Source organism: Gorilla gorilla, chromosome 5, assembly GCF_029281585.2.
Source record: "Gorilla gorilla gorilla isolate KB3781 chromosome 5, NHGRI_mGorGor1-v2.1_pri, whole genome shotgun sequence".
NCBI lineage: Eukaryota > Metazoa > Chordata > Mammalia > Primates > Hominidae > Gorilla > Gorilla gorilla.
Window position 1 is genome coordinate 100172370 of NC_073229.2, and position 16268 is coordinate 100188637.

Consider the following 16268-nt stretch of genomic DNA (forward strand, 5'->3'; position numbering starts at 1 on the left):
ATGACTATGGAATAGCCTGTAGGGCCTAGCTAACTTTATAGTGCAGGAACTTGTTTTGTGGAAACACTCCGTTTGAGTTTCTCTAATAAAACTTGTAGGCTCAGGAATGAGAGTAGAAAAAGCAAAAGCTAAGTTTTCCTAGAGTGAGATTAACAAAGGCAATGGGACAGAGGTCAAAGAGCAAGATTTCTATTGTACCATCAAGAAGACTGTTGAGAGTGGTTCAGTGGCAAACTATAGGACTTAGGATTTATGTGAGCCTATTGAGGCCTGGAATAGCCTGAAGAATCAGACAAAATGGCAGAGGCTGAGGGACTGATGTTTTGATAATAGGATCAGATCCAATAGAAAGAAGGCAGGGAAATTATTGAAAAGGGGGTGTTTTGGAATCTTATATCTCCAGAGGCTGAAAAGACTGCAAATCTGGAGGTGAAATTTCAGTGTTTTGATAGTGGGGTGGGGGGAGTGATATTTTTGAGGGGGGTGGTTTTGAAGAGATTTTCCCATTGTGTCAAGTTACACCCATTAAGCAATGTCCTGCCTTTAGATACATAACACACTGTTAAATAAGCTACTTACTACTAAACTTAGACTTTAGTCATGGGCATTTAAAATGACACTATCAATAAACAACTCCAGTTCTTTGAGGAGTTCAAGATGTTACACCTTTTTTTTTTTTAATGAAAAATAGAAACCCTAAGATAGGTTCCTACATTTCTAGCACAGAGCTGAAGGATCTGACCAGCTATTCTGAGATCAGTTATGAAAACAGATGTTAGAAATGGCCCAGAACCAGCAGTCATCTGGTGGTGTTAGCAGAGGAAATTTGGCTTTTGAGTTAATAGTAAAAACCACACTAAGTCCTCTCATGATATTATAGTGGACTGATTATTATTAATAGATTAAGTAGATGTAAGATACAACTGGATACAGGTCACATCCAAACTTTGGTTCTAACCCTCTCACCTCAAATGATTTCAGAAATATTACTTAGCACTCTTTGCCTTAGGTTTCCAACTATAAGTGAACGCAAATTAGTTTGAAATTTTATTTAAAAAGATATGTTAATCTAAATGATTGTTAACATAATTACTGTCCGCAAAGTGTTTTGATCAGGTCCAAACTGATCTGGGTACAATGGGTTAATAATAGTGTCATAGTATTTCATAGTTCAACTTAATTAAATGTATCATTTGCTTGTTTATAAATGCAGCAGGAAGCTTAAGACAGACAAATTAGTCCTACATGTGTTATTTTCTTCATGTAGTTAAAATATTTCTGAAGCAGAAACTTTTCACTAATTTTGAGGTTCTGACTTTTCTCCACAAAATTCCTTTTGGTTTAGTTTTCCTTAACTCTTTTCCTGGGGGCAATTATGAAAATAGATGCTGGCTATGGTGAAGAGAATTAAGATGGCTGAATGAAGAAAATGAAGTCGGAATGAATTAAGATGACTTTACAAAGGCACACAGAAAGACATTGTTTCCTCAAGAATGACTGAATGTAAATGGGAAAATATTTATTGACTGAATACAACCATATGCTTCGAGGCAGTGTTGCTGTTCTGTAGCTCTTTCATATTCTTCTTACATTCCCTATGGCTGGAAGAGAGGAGCAATAGAGGGAGAATATTCTCAGTAAATAATTACAGTGGAACATTCTCAGTAAATAATTACAGCGGCACATTCTGCTGCTAGTTCAGAGCTTGACAGCAGCATTTCCATATATGAATTCTCATTACCAGGGCTGTGCCAATCAACCTCATCAACTCATTGTGAGATAAGCTTGGAAGTTGCCTTGGACTCAAAGCAGAGTGCACCCTCCTCCTTTATTACAGGTTTCATCTGCCTTGGTGCTCTTGTTTTGTGAGGCTGAAATCCTAGCCTTGGATGAAATGATCTTCTTAGACAGAGAACTTAGGTCCGGTGGTTGCTGAAAACTGTCCACTGTGGAAGATTAAAACTCACATTTTGGTCAGAGTTCTTTTCTTTCAGCAAATTGCTTTGTGTTTTTCTAAGGCTTGGTATCACAAGTTCCTTCCCCATGACTGCAGAGGTCTTTTCTACCCTTAAGCAAGAAGGGGTTGTGTGGATGGAGACCTCAGTTACCCCTGAGTGTGATACTTTATAATATAGTGAGGAGGTCAGGACTTTTAGTATGGTCATTACAACATGTATTCTCAATTAAAATATAAGCCTAGAGACTATTGTGAAAAATAAACTTTCTTGCTTCAGATGAATTATTTTAAAACAGAATAAAATATGTGAAAATGATAGTGGCACCAAAGGTATAGAGAATCTGAATTTCCAGACATAATTAGTATGCAAATGCAGCTGATGTTGAAGGTGGTTGCATTCTCATGATTAAACAGAAATGGCTAAGAAAGTAGTAGGTCATTTCAGCCCTGTTTAATTAGCTCTCACATGCAATAGTCCCTTAGTGACACAAGCATAAAGGGGCCACAAGGCAGCAAGTGTTTTTTATTACTAAAGCAAATATATAATCTAATAAATGGTTTCCGGTGTGCTGCCACAGATTGTTCATTTGTACATGAAATATCTTCAGTTTACATAGTTTCAACTTTAAGGACATCCTCTTAGACACAGTTGAACAAGAAAGTCTGTCTGGGACCTTTGAATGACACTGACTTGAGACTAGCACAGATGAACAAAGTATAGGGGCTGTACAGTTAATGTGCCTACCATTAGGCAGCTATCTCAGGTATGTTCTCTGTTAATGAAGCCACAATGAAGCAAAATACCTTTTGTGTAATTTCATGAAATGAGAGCATACGCCAATAGTAAAGGATTGGCAAGAAGTGGAGTGTCTTAAAATGCAAATTCCCTGACATCTCACGGCTACTAAAATAATTATCCTATCTCGGTGAACTAATAATAACTTAGTTAAAGGTTTCATTTAGTATAACCAAATGTAATGCAAAAGACACATAATAAGATAAACATTATTTCCATTTTAGGACTTGCCAAGTGTAAATTTTCTTTTTTCTCTTTCTCTTATACATTGAATGTCACAAGCAATTAAATGAAATTATTTAGGTGAAATGGAAAAGTAAGAACATAAAAGCAGTGATGCACATATCAGATGCAACTGGTATTTCCATTATGAACCTCAAAGAAAGGAGCCTTGGTGTCTTTATGAAGTAATTGTTCTTTGAGTTCTTCAACTGTCTTTTGTTGTGCTAAAACAATTTTATTTAATGAATGTTTTGAAATCAAAGCTATCTCACCTTTATGCATCTGTGAAAAACTACATTCAGAATCTGCAAAACTTAAAAGAAGCCTTTTGAAATATTGGCATGTCTTTAAATCATTGTATATTCTGTATCTAGCACAGTATTGGGTATATGGTAAGCATTCTGTAGAATCAAATTGGTAAAAAGTCACCTAAGGGCATAGGAAAACTTTTGAGAAACAATTTGGCAATATGAATCAAATACCATAAAGCTGTTTACATTGCTTTGACTCAATAATTTTACTTCAGTGAATTTATGCTGAGTCTTAAATACTGAGGCTTATGTGCAAAGCTCTTTATTGCAATGTTATTTGCCATAACAAAATAATTAGTAACAATTAGTTTTCTTTTGTTGAATATTTAGATAAAGCAAATCTTGACACATTTACTGAAAGAAACATTATGCAGCCAATAAAATGATGCTTGTCAAAATTAGATGGCAATGTAGAACATTTATATGACGTAATAAAACTACAAAAAGGCTGATACAAAATTTGTGTGTGCAATTATGTAAAAATTAAATACATATACCTAGAAAAAGTAGTGCTGGCATAGGTTGTGTTTGGATGGAACTACTATTGGTAATTTTCATCTCCTATTTTTTCAAAACTACGCATCTTTTAAAATGAAACGCTGAATTTAGCTAAACACCCAATCGTTATGCTTACCAGCTAGTTGTGTTGAATTGAACCTTTCTTTTCTCTCCCCAAACAATTTTCTATATAAATACACTCATGGTGGTTAACTGGTTACAAATAAGAAACCAGTTGGCTGAGGTAAAACTTTAATTAATATAGACCTCGATAATTGAAGATTAACATATATTCACAGATCTAACACATCTAAGATACTTATGAAATAAAAAGCCCTAAATGAGTAGCAAGTGAGGTTTTTTTTTTTTTTCCCCTAGTATGGCTAACTGGAGACAATGGATGCCAGTTCTCCTTAGAAAGAAGACTTGGGGTGGCTCACGCCTGTAATCCCGGCACTTTGGGAGGCCGAGGTGGGTGGATTATTTGAGGTCAGGAGTTTGAGACCAGCCTGGCCAACATGGTGAAACCCTGCCTCTACTGAAAATACAAAAATTAGCCAGGCATGGTGGCAGGCACCTGTGTCACAGCTACTCGGGAGGCTGAGGCAGGCGAATTACTTGAACACAGGAGGCAGAGGTTGTAGTGAGCTGAGATGGTGCCACTGCATTCCAGCCTGGGTGACAAAGTGAGACTCCATCTCAAAAAAATAAAATAAAATAAATAAAATATAATAAATTAAGTTAAAATAAAATAAGAAAGAAAAAGAAAGAAGACTCAAAGTTACAGTTGAATGATTTTGCACGGAATTTCAAGAGGAAAGTGCTGGAGCCTACAGGAGAACTCACCAGAAGAAACTAGGGCACTGGAAAAGAAGGAAGCAAGAGGTTGTCAGAGATGAAACCCAGAGGGGCTTGGTATTTCATGAAAAGGATTTGTGGGAGTGTTTTTGTTTCTCCTTGCCCTGGTGGCAGATACTTGGTATCTGAAATGTCAGAGAGCTCCTCTGTCCTCATGAACCCAAACACTGGTGTGGCAGTGATTTGGTGACTTCTTGAGGGCATTGTACTAGTATACCAGCGTGTACAGGGTTGCTTGTCCTCCTCATCTACCCAAACTGCAGTGGCAGGCACGATTCTTGGGCTGCATCCACTGAATGACTGAGTTCTGCCCAGGAAATCTCAGCCCCTGTGTTTCCACGTTGCCAATCCCTCACAGGCATTCCCCAGCATCTGCTAAAATTGCAGCAGCCACATAGGGCTGGGTGACTCCAAGAGAGCTGCAGTATTCCTCTTGTTCCAGCCCTCAGGGAGTGCTGCTCCTAAAGGAAAAGAGAGTGCAGTGCACCAAGGGAGCACCCCTTTGTACAAAGGAACCCAGAGTGTGTGCTTTCTGGTGCTCAAGAGCTTCCCGCTTATGGACTGGGAGTAACTGCACTGCTTCCAGAGGAGATGTGGGTGTTGTGTTCAGCCCTATGGGGAGGAGTATGGCTCCACCCCAGCAGTCAGGCAGCCTCAGTGCTGAGGCACAGGAATGGAGAGGGGCACTACTCATCTCCCTGCCCCACCCACTGTTGTGGATACAGGCTGCTCTTCCTGAAGACTACAGCATGTGTAATCTTGCTAGAATAAAGAACAGCCATTCTAGGGGTACAATGGAGGACAGCCATTCTAGGGCTATTGGGAATTACTGCATCCCTGCTGGCTATGTGCCTACCAGGCTGGGGCTTGCAGGAAAGGTAAGGTGCCTCCCCTTCTGTCATGGAGTGGCAGTGTTCCTGTTGCATAGAACAGGGCTGAGGGAGGAGGTTCTGCACCACAGACATTTTAGTGGAGAGCCATGGGGCAACCATTTTTTTTTCTTTCTTTTTTTTTTTTAATGGCTGTTGGCTAAATTGGAGCTTGGAGATAGGCAGTGGTGTCTGTACAATCTGAGTGTCCTGAGAGCTGGGCCAGGAATGTGACAGGGAAGAAGACTGTGTTTCTGCCTGCCCAGGCCATGGAGCTGAGGAAGCTCCCTCTCTTCACTGGGGAGACCTCAGCACATTTCACCAGGAGCTTCCCTTGCCACCCCTGTTAGGGCTTGTTTGTGCCTGCCATTGGGGTATCCAAGGGTGGGCTTGGCAGTCCAACTCCACACAGCATTGTCTCTCACTTAGGTGCTGAGGGAGCTCAGGCCACTGTGCATTCCATAGATCAGCCCATTGCCTGGAACAATGGAGAACCTCTCCTGGTAAACAAAGATCAAGCATATACCGATCAGCTTCTGCTTCAGCTGGCTCTTATCAGTAAGTAAGTACTACCTGCTGGCCTGGAGATGGAACTGCACAACCTAATACACAATCTGCTGGCACAAGTGCACAGTGCTGGCTTCCTGAGACCTCTGCCATATTGGCACCATAGGAGACAATGAACTTGCTCACATGCCTAGTACAAAGGCTACCTATAACTAAGGAACTCATATAGAGTCATTGCCAGTGAAAGCACCCAGAACCAAAGCCAAAAGACTATTTTTCTCCCTTCAGGATGTAACTATAATGTATATACAACATACATTATAGTTACATCCTGAAGGGGAAAAAATCCTGTCCAAATGCAAATAAATTCAAAAACAAAAGAGGAGGTAGTTTATGCAGATGAGAAGAAACTCTGTGAAACATACATTATAGTTACATCCTGAAGGGGAAAAAATCCTGTCCAAATGCAAATAAATTCAAAAACAAAAGAAGAGATAGTTTATGCAGATAAGAAGAAACTCTGTGAAACTGGTGAAAAAACAGAGGGTTACAGGATCCCCAAAAGATTACACTAACTCTCCCACAATGGATCTTAACCAAAATGAAATCTTTGAAATACCAGATAAAGAAGTCAAAATATTGATTTTAAAGAAGCTTAATGAGCTCTAAGAGAAAGTTGAAAACAAATACAAAGAAATCAGAAAAACAATTCAAGAAGAAATTTACTAAAGAGATAAATATTTAAAATAAAAAACCTGATAGAATGTCTGCAAATAAAAAATTCATTGAAGGAATTACAAAATGCTGTAAAAAGTTTTAACAATAGACTAGACCAAGTGAAAGAAAGAATATCAGAGCTTGAAGGCAAGTTTTTGAATTAACCCAGTCAGACAAGAATAAAAAAATTTTAAAAAGGACAAAGCCTTCATGAAGTGGGAGATTATGTAAAACATCCAAACCTATATGTAATAGGTATTTCTGAGGGATAATAAGAAGTAAAAGGATTGGAAAACATAATTTAGGAAATTGAGGAAAACTTCCCTAATTTTACTAGAAATTTAGACATCCAGTTATAAGAGGCTCAGAGAACTCCAGAAACATCCATTGCAAAATGAACTTCACAGAGATATATAGTCATCAGATTATCCAAAATCAGTGTGAAGAAAAAAATCCTAAAATCTGCAAGAGAAAAGCCTCTAATCACCTATAAGTGAAATCTCATAGTATTAGCAGCAGACTTCTCAGCAGAAACCTTAAAAACAGAAGAGACTGAGGTCCTATTTTCAGACTGCATAAAGAAAAACTGTCAACCATAAATTTTGTACCCTGAAAAACTAAGTTTCATAAATGAAAGGGAAATAAAGTCTTTCCCAGACAAGCAAATGCTAAGAAAATTTGTCACCTCTAGACCACCCCTACGAGAAATGCTCAAGGGAATTTTAAATATGGAAATGAAAAAACAATAATTGCCATCATAAAAACAAACATAAATATAATACAGGTGTTATAAAAGTACACAACTGAGACTACAAAGCAATTAGGTAACAGTTAACAGTATAACAGAAAGAAAACTCCACATATTAATATTAACCTTCAATGTAAGTGAATTAAATGCTCCACTTAAACTATAAAAATTGGTGAAATGGATTAAAAAACAAGGTCCAATGATGCGCTGCTAATAAAAAACTTGATAAAACACTCATAGACTGAAGCTAAAGGGGTAGAAAAAAAATTCTATGTAAACAGAAACCAAAAGTGGGAAGGAGTAGCTATAGTTATACAAAATAAAACAGACACTAAATCAACAGCAGTAAAAAGAGACAAAGCAGGTCATTATATAATGATAACGGGATCAATTTAACAAGAAAATATAACATTTCTAAGTATATATGCACTCAAAACCAGATTCATAAAACAAATTCCACTAGACCTAACAAAAGAGGCAGCAATACAATAATATTGGGGGCCTTTAACATTCCACTGGCAACACTAGACAGCTCATTGACACAGAAAATCAACAAAGAAACAGTGGACTTAAATTGTATTGTAGACCAAATGGACCTAACAGACATTTATGGAACATTCTACTTAACAACTGCAGAATATACGTTCTTCTCATTAGTGCATGGAACATTTTCCAAGAAAAACCATATGTCAGACCACAAAACAAGAATCAATAAATTTAAATAAATTGAAATTATATCAAGTATCTTCTCAGAGCATAGTGGAATAAAACTAGAAATCAATCCCAAGAGGAACTCAAAACAGTATAAGTACATGGAAAGAAATAACCTACTCCTGAGTGATCTTTGGGTCAATGACAAAATTAACATGGAAATTAAAAAAAATTGAAACTTATGAAAATAGAGACAAAACATACCTCTGGGATACAGCCAAAGCAGTGCTAAGAGAGAAGTTTATAGTGTTTTATGCTTACATGAAAAGATAGAAAGATCACAAATTAACAACCTAATGTCACACCTCAAGGAACTAGAAAAACAAAAACAAATCACACCCAAAGGTAGAAGTAAATAAATAACAAACATCAAAGGAGAACTAAATGAAATGGAGACTAAAAAAAATAAAAAGCATCAATGAAATGAAAAGTTGTTTCTTCAAAAAGTTAAAGAATATTGAAAGACTGCCAGCTAGATTAACCAAGAAAAAAGCAAGAAAATTCATATAAGCACAATCACAAATGAAAAAGGCAACATTACTACTGATACTACAGAAATACAAAAGATCATCAGAAACTTCTGTGAGCATCTCTACCCTCACAAACTTGAAAACTGAGAGGAAATGGATAGATTCCTGGAGACATACAACTTCTCAAGATTGAACCAGGAAGAAATAGAAATCCTGAATAGAACAATAATGAATAGTGAGGTTGAATCAGTAATAAAAAAATCTCCTAAGAAATAAGAGCCCAGGACCAGGTAGATTTACAGCTGATTTCTACCAGACATACAAAAAAGAATGGGTACCAATCTTACTGAAACTATTTCAAACAATCAAGGAGGAGGGAATCCTCCTTAGCTCATTCTATGAAGCCAGTGTCACCCTGATACCAAAGCCAGGCAAGGACACAACAAAAAAAGAAAACTAAAGACCAATATCCCCGATTAACATAGATGCAAAAATCCTCAACAAAATAGTAACAAATTGAATCCAACAGCACAAGAAAAAGACAATAACCATAATCAGATGAGCTTTATTCCAGGGATGCAAAGACGGTTCAGCATATACAAATCAATAAATGTGATTCACAACATAAACAGGATTAAAAACAAAAACTATATGATCATCTCTTTAGACACAGAAAAAGCATTTGATTAAATATAGCATCACTTCACAATAAAAGCCATCAAGAAACTAGACATAGAAGGAACATACCTCAAAATAATTAAAGCCGTGTATGACAAACCCACAGCTAACATCGTACCGAATGGGGGAATATTTGAAAGCATACCCCTAAGAACTGGAACAAGACAAGGATGCCCACTTTAACCACTCCTATTCAACATAGTGCTGGAAGTCCTAGCCAGAGTAATCAGGCAAAAGAAAGAAATAAAAGTATTCCAAATTGGAAAAGAAGGAGTCGAATTATCTGTTTGCTGCTGATGATATGATCTTATACGTAGAAAATCCTAAAGACTCCTCCAAAAGACTCCTAGATTTGATAGATGAACTCAGTAAAGGTTTGGGATACAAAATCAGCACATAATATCAGTAGCATTTCTACACACCAATAATGATCTACAAGGAGAGTTACAGAACACTGCTGAAAGAACTCAGAGGTGACACAAACAAATGGAAAATCATTTGATGGTAATGGCTTGGAAGAATCAATATTTTTAAAATGGCCATACTTTTTTTTTTGGAGACAGAGTCTTTCCCTGTTACCCAGGCTGGAGTGCAGTGGCATGATCTCAGCTTACTGCAATTTCCACCCCTGTTGAGTTCAAGTGATTTTCCTGCCTCAGCCTCCCAAGTACCTGGGATTATAGGCACCCACCACCATGCCTGGCTAATTTTTATATTTTTAGTATTGGTGGGGTTTCACCGTGTTGGCCAGGCTGGTCTTGAACTCCTGACCTCAAGAGATCCGCCCACCTCAGCCTCCCAAAGTGCTGGGATTACAAGCGTGAGCCAACGCACCAGGAAATGGCCATACTTCTTAAAACAATCTCCAAATTCAATGCAATCTTATCAAAATATCAATGCTATTTTTCACAGAATTAGAAAAAACACTAATATTCATATGGAACCAAAAAAGAGCTCATATAGAAAAAACAACAAAAGAACAAAGCTAGAGGCATCACATTTATATTATACTACAAGACTATAGTAATCAAAACAGCATGGTACTGATATAAAAAGATATATATAGAATGGAACAGAGTAGAGAACCCACATACCTACAACCAGTTCATCTTTGACACAGTTGACAAAAATACACACTGGGGAAAGAAGACACTATTCAATAAATGGTACTGGGAAAATTGGATAGCCATATGGAGAAGAATTAAACTGGACCAATATCCCTCACTGTATATAAAAATTAGCCCAATATAGATAAAAGACTTAAACATGAGACCTTAAAACTCTAAACATTACAAATGGAAACCTAGGAAAAACTCTTCTGGACATTAGGCTACACAAAGAATTTGTTACTGAGGACTCAAAAGCAAATGTAACAAAACAAAAAACAGACAAATGGGACTTAATTAAAGTAAAATGCTTGTGCACAGTAAAAGAAATATTCAACAGAGTAAATAGATATCACACAAAATGGAAGAAAATATTTGCAAATTATGTACCTAACAAAGGGCTAATATCCAGAATCTATAAGGAACACAAACAACTCAACAGAAAATACTAAATAACTTCATCAAGAAGTGGTCAAAGAAGATTTCTCAAATAACTAAAAACAGAACTAACATTTGACCCAGCAATCCCATTACTGGGTTTATATCCAAAAGAAAATAAATCATTCTACCAAAAAGACACATACACTTGCAAGTTCATCACAGCACTATTCACAACAGCAAAGACATGGAATCAACCTAGGTGCCCATCATTGGTGGATCAAAAAAAATGTGGTATATATACACCATAAAATACTTTGCAGCCATAAAAAAACCAAAAATGAAATCATGTCTTTTGCAACAACATGAATAAAGCTGGAGACCGTTATCCTAAGTAAATTAATGCAGGAACAGAAAACCCAATACTGCATGTTCTCACTTATAAGTGGGAGCTAAACACTGGGTCCCCATGGACATAAAGATGGCAACCATAGACACTTGGGACTACTAGAGGGAAGAGTGCAAGAAGGAGACAAGGGTTGAAAGTCTTCCTCTTCAGTACTGTGTTAAGTACCTGCATGATGGGGTCAATTGTACCCCAAAACTCAGCATCATGCAATATACCTATGTGACTAACCTGCACATATATGCCCTGTATCTAAAATAAAAGGTAAAATTATTTTAAAAAATTAACAAAGAACATGAACAGATATTTTGCAAAAGGAGACATACAAATGGCCAACAAGCATATGAAAGAAAGCTCAATGTCACTAATCTCAGAGGAATGCAAATTAAAACCACATTGAGATACTATCTCACATAAGTCAGAACGGCTATTTTTCAAAAGTCAAAAAATAACTGATGTGGAGAACAGTAAATGCTTATGCACTGTTGGCAGAAATGGAAATTAGTACGACCTCTATGGAAAACAATATGGAGATTTACCTAAGAACCAAAAATAGAACTACCCTTTGATCCAGCAATCCCACTGCTGGGTATCTACCCAAAGGAAAATAAATCATTATATCAGAAAGATACTTGCATTTGAATATTTATTGCAGCACTATTACCAATAGCAAAGATAGGGAATCAACCCTAGTGAACGTTAACTAATGAATGAATAAAGAAAATATCGTTATATATTAATGGAATGCTACTTAGCCAAAAAAATGAATGAAATAATGTCTTTTGTAGCAACCTGGATGGAACTGGAGGCTGCTCTCTTAAGTGAAATAACTAAGAAACAGAAAGTCAAATATCACGTGGTCTCATTTATAAGTGGGAGCTAAATAATGTATACACAAGAAAGACATAGAGAGTGGAACAATAGACACTGGGCATTCAAAAAGATGAGAGAGTGGAAGGGGAATGAGGGATGAAAAATTACCTAATGAGTACAATGTACCCTATTCAGGTGATGGTTACACTAAAGCCCAGATTTCACCAGTGTGCAATATATGGGTGTAACAAAACTGCACTTGTACTCCCTAAATCTATATTTAAAAAAAACATGTAACATGTTAGGATTTTTTATTATGCAATTACTGGACATTGTTTCCTAGAAGTAAGCATATAACAAATGGCAGTTTTCTTGATAAGCTTATTTCATTTCACTTCCTATATGTATATTACATATATTAAATTATATGTATATGTAATACATTAGAATTATATATAATTATAAATAATTATATGACATATAATTGTTATATATAAAAATTATATATAATTATATATTTGGAATTGTGTATAATAGCTGATATGCAATATATGAAAATAGAAAAAATCGTTAAATTAACAGAATTAATGTAACAAAAAACTTAACACAACTGAATTGCTTGATCAAGTCTATGAAATAGTCAAATTGGTTTACTTCATCAGATTCAGTTCAGAATATACCAAAATCTCATTATTTATTTCTAATTAAAATGATTTTATAAATGTAAATATTTATATATAATTGATAATTTAATGAAAAAGTAAATAAATTTTGCTTCTTTCACTATTGTGAAAACATGAAGAAATCTTTTCCAGAAATTTTTTTCTCCCTCCAAATGCAATCACTGAGAAGTTTCATATAACGTGACTGATGGAATCACAGTTATTTTGTGACTTACACATGCAATGACTATTAATTTTACTTTTTCATGGATACTCCAAACCAATACTTTAGTTAAAATGTTTATCATCATGAAGCTATGTCATTCTTAAAGAAATTCTTAACCTTATTGACTTCAAATGTCTTAAAAAGATTGAGTATATTACGATAGGTAGGCTTATCCTTATATAAAAAAGTCAAACTTTCTCCAACATGTGTGTTTCTTTTTTAAAACACACATTATTTTTCTTAAAACATCCTGTTTGTGGCTTATTTTAATTTCATATTCAGATGCAGATTTGCCATAAGAACATACATTGCCTAGTTCTTTTATGCGTACAACTTCAAAAACAACCAAATTTTGAAGTGGTTGTCATCATGAACCCTGAAGATGAAGAATGTTTGCTATTTTCTAAGGGAAAGCAACTCATGATTTCATTGTGAGAAGGTAAGAAATACTTACCTTTTTTTGTCTGACCATAAATGACTTAAAACATTACTTTTATCTTTAGGTTTTATTTGTTGAATTTCGGTGGATAAATGGAGTTAGTTTCACAGATCTACTAATGTTATTTACATTAATAATAAGAATTTTCAATGAATGTTTTAGAACAGCAAATAGGATGCATTCATCTCTCCTATTTTGTTAATCTTCACTGCAATTAAGACCATGTAGTAAATATTAAATCAAGTGAAAATCATTTCTGATAGTTAATTATTCAATCAATCAAGCAATATTTATTCAAGGCCTACTATATACTAGCCCGTGAGACAAATTGGTAGCCTTGTTGGTTCTAAATATTCACTTCTATCGGTAGATTTTATAGATAAGCAATTTAAAAGTAAACATTTAAGTAACTTACCTCTGGTTCCTTGAACTTGGAGAAAAATCCAAAAAACAAAAATAGCTCTTCTAGTTTCCAAATACATTCTGGCTTTTGTGCATTGGTAATTCTGATAACAATCACAGAACAACCTCAAATCTCATTAAGAAGTAACAGAAATGTGAAAAATAATTATATATTGATACCAGATGATTGAGGATAACCTTCTTGGTTTACCTTTGTGAGGGTGTTAATTTATGAAGAACATGTAGCAGTGTCTGTTTCTGGAATAATCTGCTTGTCTTTCCCTCAGGTGTAATCTCTGCTTAAGGGCCAGCTGGAGGAACCTTTATCTCATTAACCTTCTGGAGGAGCATCTGTCAGCCTAGCTCCAGGACCCTGAATGCCATTATAAACAAGTGTCTACAGACACAGTTTTTTCTTAGTTATTCACCTGTTACAGTGACACAGAGAGCCAGGGGAAGTTCTGCCAAACAGAGAATAAGGCTGACAGTTAGGGTCAGATGTTTTCTAAAATGACATGTACAAGAAACATCCATTAAAAGAGCTTAATTTCTGTCCCTGAAAGTATATGGTTATCCAATATGTATTAGTCTCCGCAGATAGCGAAACTGTCTCCATTCTCTTCTATGTTCTGCTTTATAAATTGCTTTTGATTTGGAATTACATACAGGTGAGTTTTTTAAGTCTGGTTTTAATGTTTAAAATCTGTATGCACTGTGTTTAAAGGGGTCAAATACTTTTTTTCTACAAAGTTTGTAAGAAAAAATTGTGCCTTTCTTCTACCCATGCCTTCTTTCAAAGGGGAGCCATTTTTACTTCATCAAGCTAATTCTTCTAGTAGTCTCATTTGCACTTCTAAATAACATGCCTCTATTACTATTTTGGAGGTCGCTTTTAGGTATTATCAAATAACAGATATTGAGAATAACTTCACTTCCACACACACCCTTTCTACTCATTGTAAACATCTTTCCATCTTTCTTCATCAGTATTATTGTAATTTCAGTTTTTGAATATTTGATTTTATATTATTTTGACTATACATGCTACATATTGCTGAGTCATGAAACACACTGCAACTACTACTGTATATTGAGCTCTTGTGTTGTGGATAGACATTGTTCTTAGAGATGTCCATAGATTATCCATAGATTCCTCAATATGACAATATAAACACTGTTAATACTATCTCTTTTAAATTTGAGGAGAGTAAAGTATATGTGGCAGAGCTAGGATTTAAACCTAAAGAGTCTGGTTCAAAAGCCTACACCCTTTTTTTTTTTTTTTTTTTGAGATGGGGGTCTCACTCTGTCACCCAGGTTGGAGTGCAATGGCGTGGTCTTGGCTCATTGGCTCATTTCAGCCTCAACTTCCATGGGGTCAGGTGATCCTCCCACCTTAGCCTCCTGAGTATCTGGGACTGTAGGTAGATGCCACCACACCTGGCTAATTTTTTGTATTTTTTGTGAAGACGAGGTTTCACCATGTTGCCCAGGCTGGTCTCGAACTTCTGGGCTCAAGTGATCCAGCAGCCTTGGCCTCTCAAAGTGGTGGAATTATAGGCGTGAGCCACAGCACGTGACCAAGAGCCTATACTCTTCACCACTATCCTTCTATGACACTTTTTGCAATAGTCTCATTAAAAAAAACTTTTTTAGTTTCTAAATACAAAATAATAAATTATCCCCAAATATTCCCCTGGATATGTAAATCTCTTCACATAAACACTTCAAATAGTCTGTCTTTCCCAGGGCTTTCTAACCCTCTCCAGTCTGTATTATTTAATTTCTTGTCATTGTTCATAGCAGTCATCTGGGGATTGCCCTTCAGAATCATCCTGAGGATTCCTTCAACCTCTTTCTTGTGTTGGATCTTGTGATTTCGTGTATTGTCTTCTTTCTTAACTTAATCTCTTGTTTTAGCAGAGCAACTGCTCTAGTACATTACTGAAAGTTTGTGGTAGATAAATTTAAAATCTTACATGTTTGAAAATGGTTTCCATCTACCCTTATACTTGTTTGATAGTTTGGCTGGATATAGAATTCTGGGCTGAAAACAACATTCATTTAGATATTGAAAATGTCAGCTGTAGAAATTCTAAAACTTTATTACTGTTGTCTTCTTTCTCATGGTTTGTTGTGGCTTTATACTTAAAAAAATTCCTTAAACATTATTTTCTTGGGGTATTCAGAGGTGGTCAAAGGGAATGGATTTTTAGCTCTTACCTTCAACTACAGATTATTTTGGTAATATTTAAAGAAAATTACCATCAATCGGTATATAAGCCTGCTTATAACAATGTATTTGAAAATGAGAAATGAACTAGGTGGAAGATGAATCTATTTTTCCTTAATTATATGTAGAAAAAATGATATTAGAATGCAATAGACTAGATACATACTTATACATAAATATTTCCAAAATACATTCATATTAGTTGAAGAAATACTTCTCTCTTGGTTTGCTATATAGTTCTATGTTATACTTACATTTCTA

The 16268-nt window shown here is 35.7% G+C and overlaps 1 protein-coding gene across 2 annotated transcripts in view; it reads right to left on the reverse strand.

Annotated features, from left to right (window-relative positions):
- The window catches only part of IMPG1 (interphotoreceptor matrix proteoglycan 1), a 153781-nt gene extending 139753 nt beyond the window's left edge, over window positions 1-14028 (reverse strand). For both annotated transcript variants that reach the window (XM_063707717.1, XM_019028932.4), the window contains exon 1: window positions 13788-14028. In XM_063707717.1, the coding sequence (XP_063563787.1) occupies window positions 13788-13854 (67 nt within the window). In that variant the 5' untranslated portion in view covers window positions 13855-14028. The remainder of the gene's footprint in view (window positions 1-13787) is intronic.
- Window positions 14029-16268: the final 2240 nt, after the last annotated feature.